The following is a 12,352-nucleotide window of genomic DNA, read 5'->3' on the forward strand; positions in this document are numbered from 1 at the left end:
TATATATATATATATATATATATATATATATATATATATATATATATGAGATATTGGAGTCTACACTTGAACTTAATATCCATAATTTAGCCAAGTCACATGACTCATCACCACTTCAAATTATTACATGCTGATATGCTAATTACTAATTAATGCTAATGCATTCGACTAAGTGTGTGTAAACAAACTGCAGATTTCAAAGCCGAGCATAATTAATAACAGCACTGTGAATGGGGTTGATTTCGTCTACGAATACAATGGCCAAAAAGCTATAAAACCACAGCACCTGTATTTTTCAGGTTTATTAATGGCATTGCTTAAGTATTAATGGCTCTGTTCACTGTTAATGAAAATTCTCCCATTCCTTTGGCCCAAAACAGCATCTATAATCAGCACAGATCCAGCAGCTCACCGGCGTAATTAACAATCTGTCAGTGTTATAGGCCGCATGTTCATCAAAGCCTCGCTGTTGGTTTGTAAAATTCTTTTAGGCTGAGTTAGCTGTTAGCGATTCAACACAAGTTCCCTAAGAAGTGGGCAGAAGAACACAGGGCTTTGATTTGGAGTGGACTTGGAGCCGTAAGAGGAATAATGTAGGTTATGAGCTGGCGGTGATTCATGGTGAAGGGTTTTGTTGTGTCACTGGATTCATGTGGGCTGGATAGCACAGAGTCGAGCCACTAGAAACCTCCAGCATGACACGTCGTATCAGGGCCTCCGTCTCTCAGGAACATCAGTATGCAAACCGCCGGCGTGATTTGTCTCGCAGTCATTCAGCGAGCGACTCTGCTCACATTCTCATAGGAATGGAAGAAAAATCTCTTTAACAGCTCAATTGCTTCTTCTAGACAGCAACGGCATTAAATCAAGACCTTTGCTGAAGTCTGTAGCGTTTTCTCAAACATTTTTCATCAAACAATCCGAGCTGCTATTCACGTTCATATTCAAGTCTCTCTCTCTCTCTCTCTCTCTCTCTCTCTCTATATATATATATATATATATATACATATATACTGTATATATACATTATATTATATAAGAATGTTTGGTGGTACAGTAATGAGATCTCATTACAATAGAAAAATTGGTGTGAAAAATGTCAGAAGATTTATTGTATTGTATTTATTGTACTGCTAATTCAAAGTAAAATATAGAAATGTATAATATACATGAATGCTATAAATGTGTGTGTGTGTGTGTGTGTGTGTGTTTGTGTGTGTGTGTAATTGTTTTATATTTTGTTATAATTTTTATCCTATACATTTAAAAAAAATTGAATCATCAAAAGATCTCAAAATACCAAACTTTATCCAAATCCACACAGTTTTAACAAATTTTAATAACTTTATATATTAAAACATATAGGCAGTAAAATAACTATGCAAGGAATACATACTTATTAACTAATAAATCATCAATGTATTTTGCATATCATCATTTTAGCCTGTTTTAATAATGAATTGTATATACTTTTTTATCAGTTTGAATTATGCTGCAAACAAATATTTGTTAGTCATAAGTAAATGAAACAGGTCAGATTGCACTCAAAAAATACATAAGCCTTTTTGATGATATATATTCACATTTAAGTTTAATCTCACTGTATGACAATTATTGACTATATTTGGGTCTATTTTTATTCCTCCTGGGGAATTTGAGGAGACATTTGAGATACATGCAAATCACAAACTTTTTGAGAACACTAATATTAACCTTTACATAACCCGTGAATATGTACTTCAGCTCTCCACTGTACACCTTCATTATGACATTTCAAGAACTGTATAATTAGTGTGAGCTGTATGGAGCTGGTTTCCGTGGCGAATTACAGTGGCGGTTTGGAGCGGGTCTGACCCGTCTAATTAAAGCTGAACCCCTAAAGAAAGGCATAACAAAAGGTTAAAAAGTAGATACTAAGCGGCTCTCATTCAAAAGATTACATAAGGAACTTTTCAGTGGCCACAAAAGTAGATTACAAGTTTGTCAGAGCATTGATTTCCACACACAGAAGTGAACAAAGTTTGAACACTTTCCACTTTGAACAGCCAAATTAAACAACCTTTAATGACCTTTTGAACAACTGACTACCTTGAAAAGCAACGTAAAATTCAGCCAACCGCCTAAAAACACACCTAACGCTTAAAAAAGCAAACATTTGCAGGTTCCGGTTATTCGACTGGTTCAAACAATTCTTAGGAAAGACAAAAGACTCAGTAGAATGATAGGTTCACAAATTCCTTTCAAAAACGTTCAATTAACTCAAGAGCTACTGCGACCAAACTGTGAATCGATCATTTACACCAGTGTTCTAAACCAATTCAAAACAGCTGATTCAACGGAACGATTTGTTCACAAATTTCTAATGTATAGAATGATTCATTTACAAATTCCTATTAGTAACACTGAACTTTTATTTTTGCTTTTACTATACAATAATCCATCTGCAGGTACAGCTTTCAGAACCAATTGAAACAATTTAGATCCAAAGATTATTTAATAGGTTCAAATTGACCTGACTTAAAAAATGTATTTTCTTTTAACTTTGCCAGCCAAAAAAAACTTGAGAAGTTATTCATGAGCAAATAATATACAAAATTGAGTAGCAAGCAATGGAAATTACAGTTTACTAGCGCAAACCAGTTCTTTGTTTCTATGAAGCCATTAACTCAAGAACCACGTTGACCAGTCTGGGAATGAATCACTTAGACCTGTTCAAAAGATCTGACTAAACAAAATGATTTGTATACAATTCCTACTACTAACACTAAAGTTGTGTTTAACATTACTACACAAAGCTTCATGCTTTTGTGCAGGTTCAGCTTTCTGAATGGTTCAAACAATTCATTCAAAAGTATTCGAGACTCAACAGAATGATTTGTTCCCCAATTCCTACTCAAAATGTGAAACGTTTTTTTTTTCATCTGTAGGTTTAGTTTATTGAACCGCTTCAAAAATAATAGCTCAAAAGATCCGCCTCAATAGAATGATTCATTCAAAAACTCCTACTTCACTTTCATCTGCAGTAACACTTAACATTTTTCATGTTTTCAGTTCTTTGAGTTGGTTTAAACAATTTAATCAAAATATGTACCACCAAACATTTCCCACAAAGATTTGTTGCTTTTCTCCCTGTTTTGCAGCTCATCCAGGTCTCATTACACATCAGTTCCAGTGCAATTTGAAAGTACGATTGCTTTGCATTGCATCTGTTTATTATGGACTATCCGGTAATTAAACCAAAAAGCCTAGATGGATAATATCAAGCTATAAAAGACAAATCAAACTGAAAACCAACTGTTACACACTTACCGTCAAACTTTTTGTGCCTGGAGGTAAATATCGTCCGTATGGTGAGGCTGGTCTCATCCACTAATTTCTCGAAATCCAGTTTACTCTGCTGGCCGATCCTGTCCTCCATGTCTGAAGTGCAGCAGGTGTAGCCCTGGGAACAAACCCGCAGATGTTGACCTGTGGGACGAGAGAAGGACATATTTCACACAGCCGCACTGGGAGACACGGAGCTCATCGCACCAAATCAAACACGCTTCATTAAGCCAGCGCTGCGATGTGTGATTTCCCAAACCGCACCGAAGACGTGAAGGTGCACCAAGCAAAATTAATGGTGCGTGTCGCCGCTGGATGTGACATCTTTAATTACGTCAAAGCGACAGATGGATGTTTGAGAGTCGTCCTCAAACCTCCTCCAGGCACGTGTTTTGCACTCAGGTGAGCTTTTTAATGACTGTGAACAAGCAGAAAACTTGTCAGAGTGTCAGTGTGAAAAAGTATTTCCCATCTATTTTTAAACCTTCGTGCTTGACAGCCTACATTACATTATAATATGTCCAACATGATATTTTATGTAGTTTCTCTGTGGAGAAAAAGTCTAAACCAGGTTCAAGTCAGCATGAAAAAGCATTCTGCTAGGTAGATATGACTGAAACAGGATTTGAGTATCAATACTGATACTGATATGGGTCAAAACCAAATTTAATTACAAAAGTGATTTTACGTCCATAGAAAGCACATTAAATGTAAGTAAAGTGTCTACTTTGAATGTTTTAAATAGGTTTTTGTAGAATAAACTGTCATAATTTGGTTGAAATAATGTCACATTGTCATTCAGCGTAACAAAATATTTATGTAAAAATTCAAACAACATGCTTATTCTGATGTGTACATATCAAAATATATAAAAGAATAAGGGAGCATATTAAATTTGATTGTGTTTTAAATGAGTGTAAAAAAAATACTGACAATTGGGCAAAACCTAGAATAGTGGCACATTTTAAAAAATGTAAAATTACAACTAAGTAGTATTTGGGGTGAAAGTAATTAGTGTTTTGATTTGTCGTACATGAATTTTTGATGTAAATACGCCTGACAAGATTGTTACACTGAATGACATTTTAGTGGGTGTCTTCTGTAAATCAGGGGAAAATGTACAATATTTAGTTTTTCCTCAGAAAAACAAAAATACAAATAAAAATACAATTACATGAAACAGAAAACTTTTTAATTTATTTTTGGAAAAACAACAACAATTTAAAGCAGTATTGTTTTTAAGCTTAAACCCTTTTTCGTCTTTGACCCACACACATATATTATATATTTTATATATCTAGATTTTGCAGGACTTCTTGTGCAATTAAAAGACCAGAATTGAGGTTAAACTGTTCCAAGCTGTTTTTCAGTAGGGTTCCCAACCCAACAGTAAAACGAATTACATTTTTAGAGTATAAATGGCATCCCTCCAGTCATTCTGTCCAGTTTGCATTTTGCACCTGCCCGTCTCCACCATCTGTCCAGTTCAGCATTAAACTGCCCTTCCCATCGCAACTTTCCCCCCAAAAAATCTCCAACACCTGCTCGATGAAGCATGCTGTCAGGCAGACCACCACTGCATCGGCTCCAGAGCCAAAGCCAAAGTGCTTCTGGCACGTGTGGATCGAGGGACACCATAACGTATGGAGGAAATGCCAAACCACGGGCTAATGATACATTTAAAATCACCTCAAACTTTGGCGGGGAATCATTAGTTGCTACCGGTGAGTGAAAGCGATAAACAAGAGTGTGTTGGTAATGACATGGCTGGTGAGCAGTGTGTGAGAAAACCCTCATTCTCATACTGCCAGTTGATTTGAAAACTAATATCAGACCATTATATAGTGAGCAGGCGGATACTAGTGTTTATTTTCGAGTGTATATTGACTTCTGCAGAGAGAATATTTTGAAGCCTGTGTGCGATTTAATTTCTGATAGCGTCTCCTCGTTTTAATGTAATAAGTGAGAAATTGTGCAATTTATGAACAGGGCCGTATCTGAACACGTCTTTGACGGGAATAATAGGAAACAGACATTATAAGCCTCCGTATTCATTGTAGAAACTTTTTCACATTAGACTTCAATCACATTTGAGTTTCGTCAAATGTTATGCATGGTTTGAGCATCTTGGATTGGTTGGTCAAGGGTATTTCAAGCTTTTAGGTTTAAAGCTTTTTGCCCGTATGAAAGGAAAATCACAAATGAGACACCTCAAATGTTTCTTCAATTACAATGACGTTAAATGGGGAACAAATTGTATAGCTTCACTCTTAATGCATGTCAACAATTGTGTCCAGTTTCATTTTCCTAAAAGCACTTTAATAGAAAATCGAGGCAAAGTAGATACTAATGTTTGGTAAGATTTTTGTAAGGTCTATTCTGCTCAACAAGGCTGCATTTACTCTTCTTGTGTCCAATTTTTTTTTTTTTTTTTTTTTTTCGTTTGCATGTATAACTATCAGATATGATTATTCTACTCTGTTAATTAAAAGGCTGTTTATATGCATATCTGCTAATTGTTTTTGAGAAGCATACATGTAAGAGGCTGACAATAAGCTGAACATATATTTGTTTAATTAGTGATACTTTTCCTGCATTTTAAAATCTTTATTTGAATGTGATAATTAACATTTTTTTTACCTTTATTTGAATATGGCAACATAATATTGTGCTTTACAATATTTCCATGAATAAATCTCTGACAGAGACCAGTCACTGTAGGCATAGTTAGTTAGTAAGCATGCTGACATCATTCTTAGCAATAAGGTCACAGGTAATGACAGACGAAGCCCACACATTTCATCTCAGAAAGATGCAAGAATTCATGAGGGCAAAATAACTGAAGAAAAGGCTGTCATTCTTAACACGTGTTACACTGGCTTCAGCTCAATGTGTTTTTAAGCATGCATGCTGAGGTGAGGTCATGATAAACACAAGCTTTTCACAAACCTCTCCAAAACGTTAAGTTATTCATTCACGGTCATTTTCTCTCACTTCTCGGCACAGATGTGGCGGATCGTTACGGATCGTTATCTCTGGAACCTCGAGCACGGAGCGTGTTTGAAGCACAGCATTGTAATTAGCTGGAAATGCTGACTATGAGAAGCTGGAGCGAGTGCTGCTGGTGTTCAAATGAGAGATGCTGAGACAACGTCCATTCACCACAGAGACAACCAGATCAGTCCTGCCACAAGAGCTCATAAAGTCCTTCTCAAACTATAGTAGAGTCAGAAATATCACCATTTGTCAAAAGTCATGTTTACCAACTGCCTGGTGTAAAATAAAATAAAATAAAATAAAATAAAATAAAATAAAATAAAATAAAATAAAATAAAATAAAATAAAATAAAATAAAATAAAATTTTGTTAAAGCATTCACAGTATTTATAAGTTTGGGGTTGGTAAGATTTTATTATTTTTTATTATTATTATTTGTCTAATTATGCTAACCATGGATACATTTATTTAATCAAAAATACAGTAGAAATGTGAAAAATTATTACAAGTTCAAATAACTGTTTTCTATGTTAATATCTATTAAAATGTAATTTATTTCTGTGATGCACAGCTGAATTTTCAGCATCATTACTCCAGTCTTCAGTGTCACATGATCCTTCAGAAATCATTCTAATATGCTGATTTGCTGCTCAGTTTGCTAGTTGTGCTGACATATTTTTGTAAAAACTGTGATACATTTAGTTTTAGTTTGATATTTTTTTTTTTTTTTTTTTTTTTTTTTACAATTTGTTGAATAGAAAGTAAAAAAAGAGGTCTTCTGTAAAGTTATACACATCTTTACTGTCACTGTCAATGAATCTAATGCACCCTAACTGATAAAAGTATTCATTTCATGAAAAAAAAAAAAATAATAATAATAATGCATTTTTTGGCACAGTAGTGTACACCCTAAAGCATGCATTTACCTTATCTAAAGCGACTTGCATTGCATTCAAGACAAACATTTTATTTCACATTACACAAATAAAATTGGTTGCAAATGCAGGTTTAAATCTGTTCAGGTATTTTATATATACTGTACATAGTGCATCCTTATTTGTGCGTACCATTTAACTTCACACTTAATGCAGTTTTGAATCTTATTTTGTTTTGATAAATGTAAATGTCAAATCCAAGGTACTGTATTTTACAGCAGCAAAGCCTCATATCACTCTTTCTGGATTTGTGCTAATCATCACCAGGATGGAAGCGGCGCAATAGACATATGCATATCAAAATAACACTAATCAGATTAAAGATGCATTTAAAATATGGTGATTACAAGAGGGATTACATTTATTAAAAAGGCTTCTGCTGATGCACAAACAACCCCATCTGTGCTGTCAACAAAAATATATAAATAAACAAAATGTTGGCAAAAAAAAGCAGTAAATCAGTTGACAGGAGATTAAGAAATGACTTTATCTTCAAGTACCAAAGGCAACCCCCCCCCCACTCCACCACCACCACCAAAACAAAAAAAACCTGGCACTGAACACACTCTCAGCATCAAAAGATTCGAAATCCAACCTGATGAAGAGTTTGACAGAAAGACTAACTGCTGCGCTACAGTACTGTCATGTTAGCTAATGAAGAAAATCTGCCGTGTTTTTTTCACCTTCACACCCCAAACCCAAGCAAATCAGCTTATTAACCAACTAGGTAGCCAAAAATAGTTTAAATACACCTATAAACATCAGCTGAATCCTGACAGACTGTTAGCTAACAGAAAAAAAAAAAAAAAAAACATTTAACAGCATGCAATCTTTTATTCATTAGTATAAGAAACATCAGAAAGACCTCATGGCCACTAAAACCAATTAAACATACACACACACACACACACACACACACACACACACACACACACACACACACACACACACACACACACATAGAGAGAGAGAGAGAGAGAGAGAGAGAAAGAGACTTTTGACTTAACAGACATGGAATTAGTTTGTAGTATTTTGTTTTACTAATTTCATTTTTAAAAGGTGATCAATAATCCAAAACTCATATTAAGAGAAATATTCCACACCCTGAGGATAACCTCAAATTAAAAAAGCAACAACCACGATCATATTCAAACAGCCTGCTTATTTCTTTTCTCATTATTTTCTATTCCTCAGGAGTCGGCTGTTTTGTTGCTTACTCTCTATTGCATCATTATAGAAATGATAGATTTAATAGACATTTCTACAGCAGCGTTTGCTTCATAAAACGATTTCAAGCTTCTTCCTCCACTGGGCATCGTTTGAATTTGCATCTCTTTGATGGGCCAATATCTCCACGGACCAATCACGCTGGCTAGTAAATATAACCCAAAGTTTGATTTCTTCTTTATAAAAGCAGAAGTGATACTGTAAAACTTTTGTAAATAATAAATGTAAAATTCAATTTGTATAGAAGTGAATACAGCAATGCAGCAGTTCCTCTGAGATTCACACTGAAATTAAACACTGCATTGGACTCCAGTTTGCAGTAGCTGTTGGACAAAGAAAAAGTTCTTCCTAATTTTTACTTCAACTTTGCAAGTTGTGTGTAGGTTAAAGTAATTTAAGGTTACAGCCTCAGCTCATCTCCCAGAGCTCAGTTAAACTTGCTGTAGTTATGATAAACTAATTCAATAAAAAACTAGTAGTAAATCATCCTGAGGATGTGACTCCTTGTCAAAAAGTTGGTTTATATTGAATTATTTATATATACATAATGATCTTACTTTCCACAACTTTAGCCTAAGTTTCGATCAATTTGCATCCAAAAAAGTAAACAGAACAGGAAAATACAGAACAAATACAAGCAAAAATAAATAAATAAATAAATCATATAATTAATAAAATAATTTATATATATATATAATATATATATATATAATATTATATTATATTGCAATACACTGCATTATTATTTTTTTATATAATATACTATATAATACAATAATGCAATTCAATATTATGCAATAAAATAAAATTATACAATACATTATACAGAAAGAAGTGAATGAAGTTAGTCTAAAATTACTTGAAGACTTTAAAAGAAATATCATTGTATCACAAGTTCAGTTATTAACCTTTATCAGCAGCATGCATGGCATAATGTTGATTAGCACAGAGAATAATTTTGTTTTTTAAACCAGAAAAAAAAAAAAAAAAGCTGTGGTGTTCTAGAGCAGAAATAAAGTAAGCTTTTTTTTTTCTTAAAGCATTTAATGAAGGATGAGATAAAATGATTCTTTGTGCTAGTCAATATAAAGTTGATCTCATATCGAGTCCGGATATAGTGCGATGCATGCTTAATGCTGATGACATCCAGTAATGAGATCAGCCCTGTTTGTGGGTCACAGTGACCGCCCATCATCTATTTAACGTCAGCGTCTAGCTTCACGTCAACATGCATGCAGCCAGTTTCCCTACAATCTGCCTAATTTCATAAGCTGTGCAATTCATCAACGGAGAGGCCTTCAAGTGGAGCCAATGAAGCAAATTAGAGATAGGCCGTCACTTTGAAAGTACAATGATTTGGTGCAAAGCTAAATAAGCTCTGAGAAAACAAAGCCAAACAGAAAGACGTCGCAGGAGCAGAAAAGTGCCTATTGTTTGCTTTGGGAAGGACGGAAGGAGAAGGAAGCATCTGTAGCGCTATCATTACAATTGAATCTTGACTCAAGCTGCCAGTAATTACATTTCACATAATGAGTGTTTGATTGTAGTGCAAGACAAATTAGCTTTCCTTAAAAGTGAGTAAATGGAAGTAATTGATGGTGGGATTATATTGCTAAACAGAAGACAAACGGTTGTAGCTCTCCATCTTCAGACCTCCCCGTGGATCCGAAAAGAGATGGGCTTTTTCTGAGCGATTGGCTTGCATTTACCTGCCGGTTTCTGCCCGTATGTGGTTTTTGAATTGGATTTCTCACTGAAGTTTATCCAAGCAGACAGGATTTTCGTGTTTCATTATGTTATGACCACAGTCAAGCAGAGAAACAACACTTACGCCGCACCAAGACTGTAGCTTCATGCACACAGAGTTCTTATACAGATTGCTTTGATTTTCACCGCTTATTACCATTTTTGGGTCAAACAGTCCCAACTATATTAGCAAACAGAGCAAAAAAACTATTCAAAGTAGTGGAAAAAATATATATGTAATATAATATCATCAATCCAATCACTTTCAGGAAAACAGTGATAAAATATATATTGATATATATATCTGTATAAAAATTTGTACTCATGTTTATATGGAGATTTAGAAATGACTATCTTCAGTATTAAATGCTAAAAACATTGGTTTATACAGTGCAGTGGAAATATTTATCATGTCAAACTGAAACTAAAATTGGCCCTACTTCCTTAACACAAAATCCTTGTGATTTATAAGGCCTGGAAAATAATGGAAATCAAACAAATTTGTAAAGACAAATTCTATAATCAGGGCTCAACAACAGAATCCTTGCATTGTGATGCCATGCATTCTTTAATATTTGGTTTTCTGTGATGTTTTGAATATGATGTATTTTTATATGGAACAAATCAATCATGTTTTGCACTATTTTTCAGCAAAATATATCAAGTTATTAAGTTTATGTATCTAGAAACTTTCCAGCTAATAATTAAAACCTGTTACTAATTGCCTTTTAAGAATTTACACATATTTAATAAATATTAAAATAATATATTTAAAGAAGTAAAAATACATATTTTAAATGTTTAATAAAACATTAACACATTAAACTTTAAACCTAATAAAACCTAATAAAACCTAAAAAGTAAAAAAATAAATAAAAAAAAAGATTAGAGGTGAAATACCAGCCCCCCTGAAAAAAAAAAAAAAAAAAAAAAAAAAACCTGGACGAATGGACACTGTCATGGGAATTGCTTTGGTCATAAAGTGTGCAAACCCTCTGTGAGCAACACAACAGGTATTTGACACAACTCCGAAAAGTGTAGGAAAAGTAGGATAGAGATTTCATACTGCGGCAAAACCAGCCATGGGATCTGATTATGCCCAGCGAACAAAGTCATGCCAGAAAAACTTGGAGTGACTCTCCACAGTATTCATTAGTCTACCTGGCCACAGGGATCTCCTGCATATGGCCGCTGCCATATGGTGCGTACCGCGGCCCGTCGAGAGCCTCTCTGCCAGCGCCTTCACCTCTAGCACCTCACCAAACAGCACTAGCCTAATTTACAGCTGCTCGGTTTGATAGTCCACACCGCTTGCGGCACCTGGAGCCGGTCCCCACAAACCACACGTCATTTCGCTTCATTTTGTTTTGTGGCGAGGAGCATAGAAAAATCAATAATCATTGTTGTTTATTGCCTGGCTGGTGTGTGGAGACTTTTGTCAGTGGCCACCCAATAAGTCATTTATCATGTAACGCCGCGGCCCAGGAGAGAATGATGGGACAGCGAAAACCAGAGAGCACTCAGACTCATTTAAGAACCGCAAAGAGATTTGGTCGTCGTCGGTCGCGGCTGAGACTGGAAACCCGAGCTCTCTGCTAATTCTGTGACTAATCAACTGCAGGCTGCTTTGGCACGTCGCAGGAGTCCTGCAGCCCATCGATCCGCCATCAGAAGCTGCTCCACACCAGTGACTTCTCCAGCGGCCGAGCATTACCTTTATAGATCAGACATCTTGCTCAGGTGCACCATTACTGCATTATTAGGAGGAAAGCAGCGAGCTGGAGTCCAGCAGAAGCATGGATCTGCTTCATACAGTCTCGCTATTGAATGAGGCTCGTGAAACCTGTTAGAAGCATATTTCACCCGAAAATTACAAGAAAAGTGAAAAAAAGCAAATCATAGCTACTTTATATATTTACAGATGTTATTATATTTTAATACAAAAAAAATAAAAATACATTACAGATTTGAATTCTTAAGAATTTGTTGTACTGTGTTTCAGTTAAAACTGATTTAAGTTGTTTTATTTTTAAAGCAATATAATTTTATAATCATAAAAACTATATGAAAAAAGTAAAAAATAAAATAAAATGCATTTGAATCCAAAAGATTAAATAGTTACG

At 34.8% G+C, this 12,352-nt stretch overlaps 1 protein-coding gene across 1 annotated transcript in view; it reads right to left on the reverse strand.

The window, feature by feature from the left end:
* The window catches only part of gpc6a (glypican 6a), a 201,906-nt gene that overhangs the window by 155,571 nt on the left and 33,983 nt on the right, over positions 1-12,352 (reverse strand). The window contains 1 exon segment of the mRNA XM_042717010.1: positions 3,310-3,468. Within this exon segment, the coding sequence (XP_042572944.1) occupies positions 3,310-3,468 (159 nt within the window).

The sequence above is a fragment of the Cyprinus carpio genome, chromosome B1 (assembly GCF_018340385.1).
Source record: "Cyprinus carpio isolate SPL01 chromosome B1, ASM1834038v1, whole genome shotgun sequence".
Lineage (NCBI taxonomy): Eukaryota > Metazoa > Chordata > Actinopteri > Cypriniformes > Cyprinidae > Cyprinus > Cyprinus carpio.